This window comes from Hyla sarda, chromosome 4 (genome assembly GCF_029499605.1).
Source record: "Hyla sarda isolate aHylSar1 chromosome 4, aHylSar1.hap1, whole genome shotgun sequence".
Taxonomy (NCBI): domain Eukaryota; kingdom Metazoa; phylum Chordata; class Amphibia; order Anura; family Hylidae; genus Hyla; species Hyla sarda.
In genome coordinates this window covers 216,144,827-216,162,360 of record NC_079192.1, presented here as the reverse complement: position 1 = coordinate 216,162,360, position 17,534 = coordinate 216,144,827, and the positions used below count along the sequence as shown (strand labels likewise).

At 43.8% G+C, this 17,534-nt stretch overlaps 1 protein-coding gene across 6 annotated transcripts in view; it reads left to right on the top strand.

The window, feature by feature from the left end:
* Nucleotides 1-17,534, top strand: part of RELN (reelin) — a 1,155,521-nt gene that overhangs the window by 979,299 nt on the left and 158,688 nt on the right. For all 6 annotated transcript variants that reach the window (XM_056573506.1, XM_056573505.1, XM_056573507.1 and 3 more), the window contains one exon: nucleotides 13,941-14,017. In XM_056573506.1, the coding sequence (XP_056429481.1) occupies nucleotides 13,941-14,017 (77 nt within the window). The remainder of the gene's footprint in view (nucleotides 1-13,940; nucleotides 14,018-17,534) is intronic.

The window sequence follows — 17,534 nt, the reverse complement described above, 5'->3', positions numbered from 1 at the left end:
GCACTTGAGGAATGGAGGCATCTGCTGGAGGGATCAAGATTTCCAGTTATTATTTACACCGATCACAAGAACCTCTCCTACCTCCAGTCTGCCCAACGGCTGAATCCTCGCCAGGCCAGGTGGTCTCTGTTCTTTGCCCGATTTAATTTTGAAATTCACTTTCGGCCTGCCGATAAGAACATTAGGGCCGATGCTCTCTCTCGTTCCTCAGATGCTTCTGAAGTTGAACTCTCTCCTCAACACATCATTCCTCCTGACTGCCTGATTTCCACTTCTCCAGCCTCCATCAGGCAAACTCCTCCAGGAAAGACCTTTGTTTCTCCACGCCAACGCCTCGGAATCCTCAAATGGGGTCACTCCTCCCATCTCGCAGGTCATGCGGGCATCAAGAAATCTGTGCAACTCATCTCTCGCTTCTATTGGTGGCCGACTCTAGAGACAGATGTGGTGGACTTTGTGCGAGCCTGCACTATCTGTGCCCGGGATAAGACTCCTCGCCAGAAGCCCGCTGGTTTTCTTCATCCTCTGCCTGTCCCCGAACAGCCTTGGTCTCTGATTGGTATGGATTTTATTACTGACTTACCCCCATCCCGTGGCAACACTGTTATTTGGGTGGTCGTTGATCGATTCTCCAAAATGGCACATTTCATCCCTCTTCCTGGTCTTCCTTCAGCGCCTCAGTTGGCTAAACAATTTTTTGTACACATTTTTCGTCTTCACGGGTTGCCTACGCAGATCGTCTCGGATAGAGGCGTCCAATTCGTGTCTAAATTCTGGAGGGCTCTCTGTAAACAACTCAAGATTAAATTAAATTTTTCTTCTGCATATCATCCTCAATCCAATGGACAAGTAGAAAGAATTAACCAGGTCTTGGGTGATTATTTACGACATTTTGTTTCCTCCCGCCAGGATGACTGGGCAGATCTTCTACCTTGGGCCGAATTCTCGTATAATTTCAGAGTCTCTGAATCGTCCTCCAAATCCCCATTTTTCGTGGTGTACGGCCGTCACCCTCTTCCCCCCCTCCCTACCCCCTTGCCCTCTGGTCTGCCCGCTGTGGATGAAATTTCTCGTGATCTTTCCATCATATGGAGAGAGACCCAAAATTCTCTCTTACAGGCTTCATCACGCATGAAGAAGTTCGCGGATAAGAAAAGAAGAGCTCCTCCCATTTTTTCCCCTGGAGACAAGGTATGGCTCTCCGCTAAATATGTCCGCTTCCGTGTCCCTAGCTATAAGTTGGGACCACGCTATCTTGGTCCTTTCAAAATTTTGTGCCAGATTAATCCTGTCTCTTACAAACTTCTTCTTCCTCCTTCTCTTCGTATTCCTAATGCCTTTCACGTTTCTCTTCTTAAACCACTTATCATTAACCGTTTCTCTCCCAAATCTGTTCCTCCCACTCCTGTTTCCGGCTCCTCGGACATCTTCTCCGTCAAAGAGATTTTGGCATCCAAAAAGGTCAGAGGGAAAACCTTTTTTTTAGTGGATTGGGAGGGTTGTGGTCCAGAAGAGAGATCCTGGGAACCTGAGGACAATATCCTAGACAAAAGTCTGCTCCTCAGGTTCTCAGGCTCTAAGAAGAGGGGGAGACCCAAGGGGGGGGGTACTGTTACGCCGAGCGCTCCGGGTCCCCGCTCCTCCCCGGAGCGCTCGCTACACTCTCCTCACTGCAGCGCTCCGGTCAGATCCACTGACCCGGGGCGCTGCGATACCGCCTCCAGCCGGGATGCGATTCGCGATGCGGGTAGCGCCCGCTCGCGATGCGCACCCCGGCTCCCGTACCTGACTCGCTCTCCGTCAGTCCTGTCCCGGCGCGCGGCCCCGCTCCCTAGGGCGCGCGCGCGCCGGGTCTTTGCGATTTAAAGGGCCACTGCGCCGCTGATTGGCGCAGTGGTTCCAATTAGTGTTATCACCTGTGCACTTCCCTATATCACCTCACTTCCCCTGCACTTCCTTGCCGGATCTTGTTGCCATCGTGCCAGTGAAAGCGTTTCCTTGTGTGTTCCTAGCCTGTGTTCCAGACCTCCTGCCGTTGCCCCTGACTACGATCCTTGCTGCCTGCCCCGACCTTCTGCTACGTCCGACCTTGCTTCTGTCTACTCCCTTGTACCGCACCTATCTTCAGCAGCCAGAGAGGTTGAGCCGTTGCTAGTGGATACGACCTGGTCACTACCGCCGCAGCAAGACCATCCCGCTTTGCGGCGGGCTCTGGTGAAAACCAGTAGTGACTTAGAACCGATCCACTAGCACGGTCCACGCCAATCCCTCTCTGGCACAGAGGATCCACTACCTGCCAGCCGGCATCGTGACACGTACTAATTTGGTTAAAAAGTTTGTGATTTTTTTTAAGCGCAACAATAATATAAAAGTATATAATAATGGGTATCATTTTAATCGTATTGACCCTCAGAATAAAGAACACACTTCATTTTTACCAGAAATTGTACGGCGTGAAAACGAAACCTTCCAAAATTAGCAAAATTGCGTTTTTCGTTTTAATTTCCCCACAAAAATTGTGTTTTTTGGTTACGCCATACATTTTATGATATAATGAGTGATGTCATTACAAAGAACAACTGGTCGCGCAAAAAACAAGCCCTCATACTAGTCTGTGGATGAAAATATAAAAGAGTTATGATTTTTAGAAGGCGAGGAGGAAAAAATGAAAACGTAAAAATTAAATTGTCTGAGTCCTTAAGGCCAAAATGGGCTGAGTCCTTAAGGGGTTAAGGGGTTAAACTTTGTAATAACACCTTTCATTTTACCTTTTTACCCCCTGTGATTCAGTCGCCATGCTGTAATCGTTATTGGTCACGGCATTTGAAGGCTTAATGGCGAGCTTCAATGCAATTGCTGATTTGCTCTTCTACAAGTTCTTCTAATAATAATCATGTAATAGTTATTAACCCCTTGGGGATGGAGCCCATTATGACCCTAAGGACGGGAGCATTTTTTTCAAATCTGACCTCTATCACTTTATGCATTAATAACTCTGGGATGCTTTTCTTGGTAAAAAATTCCAAAATTTCAGGAAAAAGTTTTAAATTTTGCATTTTTCTTACTTTGAAGCTCTCTGCTTGAAAGGAAAAGGGACATGTCAAATACATTACATATTGATTCACATATACAATATGTTAACTTTATGTTTGCATCATAAAGTTGACATGTTTTTATTTTTTGAAGACATCAGAGGGCTTCAAAGTATAGCAGCAATTTTCCAATTTTTCACAAATTTCAAAATCAGAATTTTTCAGGGACCAGTTAAGTTTAGAAGTGAATTTGAGGGTCTTTATGTTGGAAATGCCCTATGATGGACCCCATTATGAAAACTGCACCCCTCAAAGTAATCAAAATGACATTCAAAAAGTTTGTTAACAGGAATAGCAGCAAAATGGAGGAGAAAAATCAAAATCTCCATTTTTTTTTACACTAACATGTTATTGTAGCCCCTTTGTTTTCATTTTAACAAGGGGTAAAAAGTAGAAAAAAGCCCCCCAAAACTTGTAATTCATTTTCTCTCAAGTAAGGAAATACCTCATATTTTGATGTAAAGACCTCTGGGTGCACTAGAGGGCTCAGAAGGGGAGGAGCGACAATGGGATTTTGGAGAGCCAATTTTGCTGAAATGGTTTTTGGGGGGCATGTCACATTTAGGAAGCCCCCATGATGTCAGAACAGTAACACCCCTCCCCCACCACATGACAATTTTTCAGGGACCAGTTCAGTTTTGACATAGATTTGAAGGGCCTTCATATTAGAAATACCCCATAAATGACCCCATTATAAAAACTTCACCCCTCAAAGTATTCAAAATGACATTCAGAAAGTGTGTTAACCCTTTAGGTGTTTCACAGGAATAGCAGCAAAGTGAAGGAGAAAATTCAAAATCTTTATTTTTTACACTCGCATGTTCTTGTAGACCTAGTTTTTGAAATTTTACAAGGGGTAAAAGGAGAAAAAGCCCCCCAAAATTTGAAACCCAATTCCTCTCGAGTAAGGAAATACCTCATATGTGTATGTTAAGTGTTTGGCGGGCGCAGTAGAAGGCTCAGAAGGGACTATATTGTGTCAGATTGGAGCACTTTCTCAAAGATTGTGCTATACGTCCACAGCGTCTGGGAAATGCTCGCACCCAGGACACATGGGAGAGGCGTCCATAGGTGTGAATACTACCTCTCCTCGATTGACCATGCCTGTTCAAGTCTATACTTCTGCCAAGTCTTCATTCTTCGTTTCTGCAATTTTGGACTCTGGTTCCTCTGGCGACTTCATTGACGCTTCCTTGGTCCATAAACATCAACTTCCTGTGACTCAGCTTGAAAAGCCCTTGTATATTTCTTCTGTTAATGGACAAAATCTGGATTGTAAGGTGCTATTCCGCACAGAGCCCCTCGTCATGCAAGTAGGAGCCTTGCAAAATGAAAAAATTGAATTCTATGTGCTGCCAGACTGTACTTCGGAGCTTCTTCTCGGTCTTCCATGGCTAAAACATCAATCTCCACAACTTGACTGGAAATCAGGAGAAATCACACGCGGAGGACAATTTTGCCTAAATCACTGTCTTGTGCCAGTCCAGTCAAAAGCTGTCTCCTCTCTTCCTCCTATGCCTGGTCTGCCTCTCCCATATCAAGATTATTGACATGTATTCTGCGAAAAAAGCAGACCGAGACTCTATCTCCACATCGTCCTTAGGACTGTTACATTGATTTACAGCCTGGAGCAATGCCTCCTCCAGGAAGAATCTATCCATTATCGAACAGAGACACAAGCCATGGCAAAATATATCCAAGAGAACCTCCAAAAGGGATTTATCCTGAAGTCCTCCTTTCCTGCCAGAGCAGGATTCTTCTTTGTGGGGAAGAAGGATGGTTCTTTCCGTCAATGTATTGATTACAGGGGTTTGATCTTGATCAAAAATAGTTATCCACTTCCTCTCATCTCAGAACTTTTTGATTGCCTAAGGGGAGCCAAGGTTTTCTCTAAATTGGATTTGCGGGGAGCATATAATCTCATTTGTATCCACGAGGGAGAAGAATGGAAAATGGCCTTTAATACTCGTGACATTTTGAGTATCTCTTGATGCCTTTTGGCCTCAGCAATGCTCCAGCCATCTTTCAAGAATTTGTTAATGATATCTTCCGAGATCTTCTCTACACTTGTGTTGTTGTATATCTTGATGACATCTTGATTTTCTCATCCAACTTAGAGGAGCATCGATCACATGCTTGTCTGGTTCTTCAGCGCCTCTGGAAGAATCATCTCTACGCCAAACTGTAGAAATGCTTATTCGAGAGGTCTAGTCTCCCGTTTCTCATTTACATTGTTTTTCATCAAGGCCTTCAGATGGGCCCTGATAAACTTTCTATGGTATTAGATTGGCCTTGCTCTACTGGCTATTCAACGCTTCCTGGGATTTGCCAATTATTATTGTCAGTTCATCTCACATTTCTCTTCCTTGGTCGCTCCGATAGTGGCTCATACTAAAAAGAGCTCTATCCCTAAGTCATGGCCTCCTGAGGCCAAAGAGGCCTTCACTCACTAAAAGACAGTGTTTTCCTCTGCCCCCGTGATTTCAAGACCTGATCCGGAGAAACCCTTTTCTTTGGAAGTAGATGCTTCATCCGTAGGAGCCGGTGCCGTTCTTACCCAGAAAAACTCCAAGGGCAAGACTGTAACCTGTGGTTTCTTTTCTAAGACTTTCTCGCCTGCTGAGAGGAACTACTCCATTGGAGATCGAGAACTCCTCGCCATTAAGCTTGCCTTGGAGGAGTGGCGACTTTTGTTAGAAGGGTCTCCTTATCCGGTCAGCATCTACTCAGACCATAAGAATCTCCTATACCTCCAGTCTGCACAGCGATTGAATCCCCGCTAGGCAAGGTGGTCTCTTTTTTTCTTTTTCAGATTTAATTTCTTTATTCATTTTTGTCCCGCTAACAAAAAAGTCAGTCGATGTCATTGGAATGGACTCCACACTTAGGCACACTATTCCTCCAGAACGATTAATCTCAGCAGCTCCTGACGATCTTCAGCAAGTTCCCCCTGGGAAATTTGTGCCTGTCAAACTGAGACATAAAGTCCTGAATTGGGGTCATTCTTCTTTGCTGGCTAGTCACCCTGGAATACTAAAGACCCTTCAAATTATTTCCCGGCATTACTGTGGCCGCATCTTGAATGGTGGTTGATCGATTTTCCAAGATGGCTCATTTCATTCCACTGCCAGGTCTTCCATCTGCTCCAAAGTTGGTAAAGCACTTTCTTCAACATATTTTTTGTCTTCATGGCCTTGCAAACCATATTTTCTCAGATCGTGGAGTGCAGTTTGTTTCCTAGTTCTGGCATGCTCTCTGTTCCTGTCTTGACATCAATCTGGACTTCTCCTCTGCCTACCACTCTGTCCAACAGTCAGGTGGAGAGGATAAATCAAATTCTGGAGACTTATCTCTTGTTTCTGCTCGTCAGGATGATTGGGTCGACCTTCTTCCTTGGGCTGAATTCTCCTATAACCATAAGGATTCAGAGTCCACGAGGACTTCTCCATTTTTTGTTGTTTATGGACATCATCTTTGTTCTCCACTTCTAGTTTCAGTGTGCCAGCTGTAGATGAACTCGTTCGAGACTTCTCTTCCATTTGGCAACAAACTCTGCATTCTTTGTCTCTTGCCTCCTCACGCATGAAAGCCCAGACAGATAAGTAAAGAAGACCTCCTCCGTCTTTATCTCCCAGTGATAAAGTTTGGTTATCCTCCAGGTACTTTAATTTCAAGGTCCCCAGCTACAAGCTGGGTCCTCATTTCCTGGGTCCGTTCGAGGTCTTGCAAAGAATCAATCCAGTCTCATATAAACTCTGAATGCCTTCTTCTCTACATATTCCCATTTCTTTTCATGTGTCTCTCCTCAAACCTCTGGTAGTCAACCGTTACTCACAAAAGAAAAGGTCAAAGAAATTTTAGCGACCAAAACCGTGTGAGGAAGACAATTCTTCTTGGTTGACTGGAGGGGATTTGGTCCTGAGGAGAGATCCTGGGAGCCGGAGGAAAACATCCTGGACCGTAATCTCCTCAAGCATTTTTTGAGCCTCAAGAAGAGGCTGTTACATCCAGCGCTCTGGCCAGACATGCTCTCACTTCCCCAACCGGCGCTCTCACTTCCCCAACCGGCAGGGCTGGGATTCGTACCGTGGGACGCACCCGCATGCGAATCCCAGCCCGTCTCTCACCTCCATGCTCTTCTCCTTCCTTTGTCCTCCCTCAGCGATGGCATGTGTCTCCGCCTCCTAGGGTGCGTGCGTGCCGGAACTCTCTGATTTAAAGGGCCAGTGCGCCTGTAATTATATTTTGCACCTGTACAGTTTTTTTTTTAGAAATATCTGCACCTCCCATCACTACCTGCTGGATCTTTGTTGCCCTAGTGCCAAGAGAAAGCGTATTCTGTGTTACTTTGCTGTGTTCCAGACCATTTCATTCCGTGACCTGACGTTGCTCCTTGCCGCCTGCCTATTGACCTCTTGCTATGTTCCTGTCTACGCACCTGTGCTGCCAGCCCTGACCTCCTGCTATCCAGGCCACGTCTTGCCTAATCCCTTCTGCACCTTGCATCTCCTCAGCCGCCAGTGTGGTCGAGTCTTGCCAGGGGTAGCGACTTGGGTGCCGCCTGCAGCAGCAAGACTATCCCGCTTTGCGGCGGGCTCTGGTGAAAACCGGAGACTCCGCCCCCTGGCACGGCCCACATAATCAGCCACACAGGTCCAGAGGATCCACTACCTCATGAGAATCTTGCCTACTGCCTACACAGTTTTTTTGTGGGTTTTAATTCCTACAATTTTTTTCCCACAGTATTTACTAAGGTTTCCCTACATTCTGCCCTTTTCTCTACAATTTACTTTTTTTTTACACATGCTCTGATCTGTATGGGTTTCCTCAGCTGAAATCCACCACATTTTCTGGGGAAACCTTAGTAAATGTGTTGTTGTTTTTTTGTGAAAATGTCGGGAACACGCCCCTTTTTGGTGACCACACCCCTTTTTTTGTTTTCTTAGTAAAATGGAGAGTTAGTTGGATTTTTTTCAATTTTGGCGCAAATTCTGGCGCAGACAGAATTTCTGGCGCACAACCCGACAAAACATATGTTTGCTTTAACCCAGAAAATACACTTAATGTAGCCTGAGATGGCTATTTTCTGTTCATTCTCAATGCTTTTAATACTGTATGGTCTATGAAATCCAGAAAATACACGCAATTTATCTTTTGATGGTTATGCTGTTGTTCACTCTCAACGTTTAAATGCGTAGTTATGTTAAACCCAGGGATAAATGCTATGTTAGATTAAGCTCCAAAAATACATGTAACTTGTCCTTAGATGGCTATACCGCATTCACTCAATCAATGATTTTAAATGCGTAGTTATGTTAAACCTAGGTCGAAATACTTTATGTTCTATTAAGCCCCAAAAATACAGATGACTTGCGTATAAAATGTGTATTCAGTGTTCAAAACGGTTTTAATGCCTATTTATGTTAAAATACTGGTCAGACCACTGCTGTTCCCACCTCGCTAGGTGTTGTAATGTGATGTAATAAGCTTTTATGGACTTGTTAACTTCTAGCTGAGAAATGTCCCCATTGACCTGGGAGCTGTATGGCACATAGTGCAAATCAGTGATTGAATAACCGGGGGTCATGTGATCTTGCTGATAGCTGCAAGGTATGCTGACATAATCTCAGTGGTTCCAGTATGTTCTCCTATCATTCAGGCTCCAAAACACCATGCTATATTTATCGCTGTTGCCAGGCTCATACGAGCCAAGCCAAGCTGCTCTCACCCCAAAGTTCTGAGCGAGACTGTAGCAACCAACCTTTGAAAGATGAAAGAAGATATGTGGATCCCAACATATGGACAAGTATCTAAGATAATTTTCTGGCAACTTGTCATTAGGTGTTCTCTTGCAGACTTAACCCCTTAACCTCCCTAGCGGTACGATTCCGTCTGGAAATTTGTACCAAAAGCGGTACAATTTTTTGCATTGAAATTCCACATCTCCCCCCGTCACATTCCCCCTCCCTTGTCACATTTCCCCCCCATATCACATTCCCCCCCTGTCACATTCCCCCCCTTGTTGCATTCTCCCCCCCCTGTCACATTCATCCCCCCTGTCACATTCTCCCCCCTTTTTACACTCTCCCCCCCCCTGTCACATTCATCCCCCCTGTCACATTCCCCCCTTGTTACATTCTCCCCCCCCCTTGTTACCTTCTCCCCCCTCCATGTTACATTCCACTCCCCCCCTGTCACATCCCCCCTTTGTCACATTCCTCCCCCCTGTCACATCCCCCCCCCCCCTTGTCACATTCTCCCCTCTGTCACATTCCCCCCTCTGTCACATTCCCCCCTATGTCACATTCCCCCCTATGTCACATTCCCCCCCCACCCTTGTCACATTCCCCCCCCCCCCTTGTTACATTCTCCCCTGTGTCACATTCCCCCCCCCCCCCCCTTGTCACCTTGTCCTGCAGCAAATACACTAGGTTTGCCGGGCAGATTTCAAACCTAGTGTATTTGCTGCAGAACAAGCCCTTTCCCCTTCAGCCAATCACAGGCTTTACACCACTGCGGCCTGTGATTGGCTGAAAAGGGAAAGGTCCTGTAAGATGAATAGAGCAGTGAACAGAGCGCACGGAGGGGAACGACATCTTCAGGGACCGGGACTAGGTGAGCAAAAGGTTTTTTTATTTTCTTCCTTCTTACTTTTACACTTAGTTCAGGGTTTTCTACCAGGGGGCCTCCAGCTGTTGTGAAACTACTGCTCCCAGCATGCCCGGACAGCCTTTGGCTGTCCGGGCATGCTGAGAGTTGTAGTTTTGCAACATCTGGAGGCCCCCTGGTTGAGAAACACTGACTTTTAGTATATGTCTTTACCTGCTCTGGCCGGCCCCCGCAACGGGAGCCGACCCGAGCAGATAATCACATATTTTCCCGGGGGCTGCATCACTACATCGCAAAAAGCAAAAATCGCGATTTGATTGCTTTTACGATATACTGTGCAGCCCGCACAGCAACTCTGCAATTCTACCCCGAGCGTGACTCGGGGTTACCGCTTCTAGCAGCGAAAATTAACCCCGAGTCACACTCGGGAATACCGCTAGGCTGGTTAAGCACCCAGCCCATTTTCACCTTAAGGACCCGGGCATTTTTTGCACACCTGACCACTGTCACTTTAAGCATTAATAACTCTGGGATGCTTTTACTTTTCATTCTGATTCCGAGATAGTTTTTTTGTGACATGTTCGACTTTAGTTAATTCAGTGGAAAATTTTTGTCCATACCTGCATAATTTCTTGGTGAAAAATTCCAAAATTTGATGAAAAATGTGAAAATGTTGCATTTTTTTTTTACTTTGATGTTCTCTGCTTATAAGGAAAATAGACCTACCAAATAAATTATAGATAGATTCACATAAACAATATGTCTACTTTATATTTTCATCATAAAGTTGACATGTTTTTACTTTTGGAAGACATCAGAGGGCTTCAAAGTTCAGCAGCAATTTTCCAATTTTTCAGGGACCAGTTCAGTTTTGACGTGGATTTGAAGTGCCTTCATATTAGAAATACCCCATAATTGACCCCATTATAAAGACTTCACCCCTCAAAGTATTCAAAATGACATTCAGAAAGTGTGTTAACCCTTTAGGTGTTTCACAGGAATAGCAGCAAAGTGAAGGAGAAAATTCAAAATCTTTATTTTTTACACTCGCATGTTCTTGTAGACCCAGTTTTTGAAATTTTACAAGGGGTGAAAGGAGAAAAAGCCCCCCAAAATTTGTAACCCAATTTCTTTTGAGTAAGGAAATAGCTCATATGTGTATGTAAAGTGTTCGGCGGTCGCAGTAGAGGGCTCTGAAGGGAAGGAGAGACAATGAGATTTTGGAGAGTGAATTTTCTGAAATGGTTTTGGGGGGCATGTCACATTTAGGAAGCCCCTATGGTTCCAGAACAGCAAAAACCACAACATGGCATACTATTTTGGGAACTACATCCCTCAAGGAATGTAATAAGGCATACAGTGAGCCTTAACACTCGACAGGTGTTTGACGACTTTTCGTTAAAGTTAGATGTGTAAATTATTATTATTTTTTTCACTAAAATGCTGGTTTTCCCCAAATTTTACTTTTTTTTACAAGGGATAATAGTAGAAAATTCCCCCCAAATTTCTGTGTGGATACCCCATGTGTGGATGTTAAGTGCACTTACGGCACACATCAATGCTCAGAAGAGAAGAAGTCACATTTGGCTTTTGGAAAGCAAATTTTGCTGAAATGGTATTTGGGGGGAATGTCGCATTTAGGAAGCCACCGTAGTGCCAGAACAGCAAAAAAAGAAAACACATGGTACTATTTTGGAAACTACACCCCTCAAGAAACGTACAAGGGGTACTCTGAGCCTTAACACCCCACAGGTGTTTGACAAATTTCCACTAAAGTTGGACGATATTTTTCACTAAAATGCTGGTGTTACTCCAAATTTTACATTTTCTCAAGGGGTAATAGGAGAAACCCCATTTCTTCTGAGTAAGAACATACCACATATGTGAATGTGTGGGCGAACTACAATGCTCAGAAGAGAAGCTTTTGGAGAGAGAATTTGTTTGGAATGGAAGTCGGGGGCCATGAGCATTTACAAAGCCCCCCGTGGTGCCAAAACAGTGTATCCTTCCCACATGTGACCCCATTTTGGAAACTACACCCCTCAAAGAATTTAATAAGGGGTGCAGTGAGCATTTACACCCCACTGGTGTTTGACAGATCTTTGGAACAGTTGGCTGTGCAAATTAAAAATTTTATTTTTCATTTTCACAGACCACTGTTCCTTATCAAATTCTGTGAGGGGTGTAGTTTCCAAAATGGGGTCACATGTGGGGGTGGGGTCCACTGTTCTGGCACTATGGGAGCTTTGTAAACACACATGCCTTTAAATTTCCGACACATTCTCTCTCCAAAACCCAATGGCGCTCCTGAGCTTCTCTTCTGAGCATTGTAGTTTAGGGCGACACCAGCATGTTAGTGTAAAAAAATTTAATTTTTCTACACTAACATGCTGGTGTAGACCCCCACTTTACCTTTTCATAAGGGGTAAAAGGAGAAAAAGCCCCCAGTACGGAAATACCCCATATGTGGCACTAAACTGTTGCCTTGAAATACATCAGGGCTCCAAAGCGAGAGAGAGCCATGCGCATTTGAGGCCTATTTTAGGGATTTGCCTCGGCCACCAAAATACCCTACGGCAGTGTTTCCCAAACAGGGTGTCTCCAGCTGTTGCAAAACTCCCAGCATGCCTTGACAGTCAGTGGCTGTCCTGCAATACTGGGAGTTGTTGTTTCTGCTGGAGGCTCCATTTTGGAAATGTTGCCATACAAGCCTTTTTTTTATTTATTTGGGGGGGACTGTTTAAGGGTATATGTATATGTAGTGTTTTACTTTTTATTTTGTGTAGTGTAGTGTTTTTAGGGTACATTCACACGGGCGGGGGGTTTACAGTGAGTTTCTCTTCTCGCTGGGAGTTTGAGCTATGGAAGAAAATTTGCTGCATCTCGAACTTGCAGCAGAAAACTCGCTGTAAACCCCCTCCCCTGTGAATGTACCCTGTACATTCACATGGGGATGGGGGGGGGGGGGCGGGTACAAACCTCCAGCTGTTGTGGAACTACAACCCCCAGCATGCACAGACTACCAAAGGGCATGCTGGGAGTTGTAATTGCCCTTTGGTCTTGCATGCTGAGAGTTGTTGCTAAGCAACAGCAGGTGAACAGGCCTCACCGCCGCTGCTGCCACTGTTCCTGCCACCAGGACCGCTACCGTCGCTCCTGAGGGGACCCCCGTCGGGCTAGGGAGAGGTAAGAGATCCCCGCCGGCCCCAAGTGCCTCCCCGATCAGTGATTAGTCTGTTGTTCCGACTGATCAATCACATGATCATGAGGTGGCACCCGTGCCACCTCAATCCTGCAGGGTAAGGGTGTATGCGACCGTCTCGGACAGCCCCATTCACCCTTTTTTTTCCGGGTCACCAGGTCATCAGAAACCCCATTGATCCAGAATCAACGCAAATCGCCTGTCTGAATTGACTGGCGATTTGCAGCGATCGCCGACATGGGGGGGGTGTTGCACGGGGTGCCTGTTGATAGATATCAGAAGTCATCCCAGTCCGGTCCCCGCCCGGCGCGTGGTGGGGACTGAAATTCCCACGGGCGTACAGGTACGCCCTGGGTCCCTGAGTGGTTAAATGCCATTATTATACAGTTCACACAAATAACACATCAGTTCACGGATTATGATGTCTGGATTGTCATAGTGACATGGGAAATAATTAAATGTGTATGTTCAGATTTGGACAGCTGTCAATTTGAGATGTTTGAAATGGTAGATATTATTTATTGTAAATAATTAACCATTGTCTTATGCAAAAAATATATATATCAGTCCAAAGAAAGTTTGGTGTCCATTTAAGATGCATCATCAATATTCACTCCCCGGCTTGCCCCCTTCTGTGATGTTAGAGCCTGGAAAGGGAATGGGTTAAATAATAAGTGATCTGTTTTGAGGGTCCAGAAGTTTGGTGCAGCGAGGAGCAGTATGGCAGCGCTCATATCTACACCCCCCTCGCAGGCTCTCTTTTTAGGGGCGGGTCAGGGAAGGAGAACTGTTGAGGCCAGGAAGCTGGACGAGCCGCCTTTTAGTAATGGCATAACACAGGAAATACTTTACCTAAATATGTCAGTGACCCCTCTTTTTACAGCTATTCACCCGCTATATAACCCTGTATATTTGATTTAGTGCAGGTGAACCAGCTGTCAGTTTCTATCTAAATACGCTAGGCATGTACTCATGATTATATTTTATAAACTAAACAAGTACTCAATAATGGTCCATGTTCATCTGTTTCTTTACAGATTGCTTCAATTTTATATACAGATTGGAAGTAAGAATGGTGGCTCTGCTTGTAGCAAACCAAAGTCAAGGAACGAAGGTAGGTGATTTTTTTTCACTGAAGCTATTAATTGGTATAAGGGTACTTTCATTCACAAAGTTGCACCACTACAATTTCAGGAAACATGCACACACTAGAGCAAAACAATGTTGTCCAGCGGTCTAAAGTGTAGAACAACGAATGTATCTGTCTTGAAGTAAAAACATATCTTACAGAGCAAATAGATGCCAATGTGTGCCCGGTCTTAGCAACCTATAGTAAAACTATTTGTTAAATGTACTCTTTTTATCCTTAAAGGGGTATTCCAGGCAAAAACCTTTTTTTTATATATCAACTGGCTCCGAAAAGTTAAACAGATTTGTAAATTACTTCTATTAAAAAATCTTAATCCTTCCAATAGTTATTAGCTTCTGAAGTTTTCTGTCTAACTGCTCGGGACGTGAGTCATCAGAAAGCAGTTAGACAGAAAACAGCAACTCAACTTCAGAAGCTAATAACTATTGGAAGGATTAAGATTTTTTAATAGAAGTCATTTACAAATCTGTTTAACTTTCTGGAGCCAGTTGATGTATAAAAAAAAGTTTTTGACTGGAATACCCCTTTAAAGAAGCAGTTCTAATAATATTTCCATAGAAAATCATGATAGCATATTTTACATTAGGGGTTTTTCCTCCCTATTGAAGCTATCAAAAATACTTGTGAACTTACCCTAATGCATTTATGGTTAACAACAATGTGAACAACATAAGAAAATTGTTATTGTTAGTATTAGCAACTATTAGCTACAAATATAAGCTAGTTTTGGCTGCATAGAAAGAGGCTTGCCAAAATCCTTACATAAGTTAGACAAGAATGAAATAGCGTATGCTTTTAGTTTGAATAATCTGATATTTTTCTTTCCGAGATACCCATTAACTCTGCATGGGTTCCTACTTAGACTGTGGGTTGACCTTTCTTGATGTAGGGATGTTAGCAACCCCATAAACAGATATAACAGAGAAGGAGACAAACATGACTTCTAAGCAAACCCTTCTATTTGTGAATTGCTTAGTCACATGCATAATTTCAATCCCACAGGCACATTTTCGCTTTTCCCTCTAAATAATGACTATAAAATAGTGATATATTAAAGAAAGAATATATTTTAAAAATGTTTTGTATAATTGTTGCAAGCCACAAGTCATTTGTAGCTGGGTAAAAAGTGATCAGACTTCCACAAAAAACACAAAAAGCTGCCCTCACCTGTGTCCAGAGGAGCAACTAAATCTGGCACAGGTAAAGAGTAGTAATGTAGGGTGTGCTACCAGACAGCCAGTCAGTGGATGCACTTCAGTAATACAGGGGTTTTACCAGTAAAAAAAAAAAACACTGGACCACTGTCATTGATATTTGGTAAATTCTCTAACACTTATTCAGTAATTTGTCTTGTAGACTGCAATGAAGAGTGATGGAGAGTGCTCGGTCCCTCTGCCTTGGGGAAAACACACATTCTCATTCTGTCAGTACAGGGGGTTGGCTTTATGTAGGCTTACTATTCAAGTTAGCCCCCTGAGCCTACATCCCAGGCATTTCAACACAGTATTATGAAGAGCTACAAGCATACATATAAACTTGAAGTCTGGGGGTCAGGCTACGAAAGATATACTAAATTTCCTAGAAATGTCTCAGTTACAAAAAAGTTACTGACATTTAATTGAATATGCATTATTCTTAATCAAAACATTGAGACATCCTAGTTATTATTCAACTGGCATAGCATGGAAATGTCTTGCTTTCCTGCGAAGTGGATAATTTTAAAAGTTTTTTTGTGGTAATACCAACTTCAGTTCAAAGCAGTCACAATACATGTATTTTATGCAATTGTATAGGAATTTTACCCCTTGGATATGCCTGTTGGTTTAAGGCCTTCCAACAGCTGGTATTTTAGATAATCCTCACAATGAACAGGCTGCAGCCCTAGATTATTGCATTGGTCCGTTAACCCCTTAACGACGCAGGACGTATATTTACGTCCTGCGCCGGCTCCCGCGATATGAAGCGGGATCGCGCCGCGATCCCGCATCATATCGCGTGGGTCCCGGCGCTAATCAACGGCCGGGACCCGCGGCTAATACCACACATCGCCGATCGCGGCGATGTGCGGTATTAACCCTTTAGAAGCGGCGGTCAAAGCTGACCGCCGCTTCTAAAGTGAAAGTGAAAGTGACCCGGCTGCTCAGTCGGGCTGTTCGGGACCGCCGCGGTGAAATCGCGGCGTCCCGAACAGCTGATCGGACACCGGGAGGGCTCTTACCTGCCTCCCCGGTGTCCGATCGATGAATGACTGCTCCGTGCCTGAGATCCAGGCAGGAGCAGTCAAGCGCCGATAATGCTGATCACAGGCGTGTTAATACACGCCAGTGATCAGCATTAGAGATAAGTGTGTGCAGTGTTATAGGTCCCTATGGGACCTATAACACTGCAAAAAAAAAGTAAAAAAAAAGTGTTAATAAAGGTCATTTAACCCCTTCCCTAATAAAAGTTTGAATCACCCCCCTTTTCCCATAAAAAAAATAAAACTCTGTAAAAAAAATAAAAAATAAACATATGTGGTATCGCCACGTGCGTAAATGTCCGAACTATAAAAATATATCATTAATTAAGCCGTACGGTCAATGGCGTACGCGCAAAAAAATTCCAAAGTCCAAAAAAGCGTATTTTGGTCACTTTTTATATCATTAAAAAATGAATAAAAAGTGATCAAAAAGTCCGATCAAAACAAAAATCTTACCGATAAAAACTTCAGATCACGGCGCAAAAAATGAGTCCTCATACCACCCCATACATGGAAAAATAAAAAAGTTATAGGGGTCAGAAGATGACATTTTTAAACGTATAAATTTTCCTGCATGTAGTTATGATTTTTTCCAGAAGTGCGACAAAATCAAACCTATATAAGTAGGGTATCATTTTAACCGTATGGACCTACAGAATAATGATAAGGTGTAATTTTTACCGAAATATGCACTGCGTAGAAACGAAAGCCCCCAAAAGTTACAAAATGGCGTTTTTTTTTCGATTTTGTCGCACAATGATTTTTTTTTCCGTTTCGCCGTGCATTTTTGGGTAAAATGACTAATGTCACTGCAAAGTAGAATTGGTGACGCAAAAAATAAGCCATAATATGGATTTTTAGGTGGAAAATTGAAAGGGTTATGATTTTTAAAAGGTAAGGAGGAAAAAACGAAAGTGCAAAAACGGAAAAACCCTGAGTCCTTAAGGGGTTAAAGGGGTACTCTGGTGGAATTTTTTTTTTTTTTTCGAATCAACTGGTGCCAGAAAGTTAAACAGATTTGTAAATTACTTTTATTTAAAAATCTTAATCCATCCGGTACTTATCAGCTGCTCCACAGGAAGTTGTATTTCTTTCTGGAGTTCTTTCCAGTTTAATCACAGTGCTCTCTGCTGACACCCATGTCCATATGAGGAATTGTCCAAATCAGGAGAGTTTTGCCATGGGCATTTGCTTGTACTCTGGACAGTTCCCGACACGGACAGAGGTGTCAGGTGAAAGCAC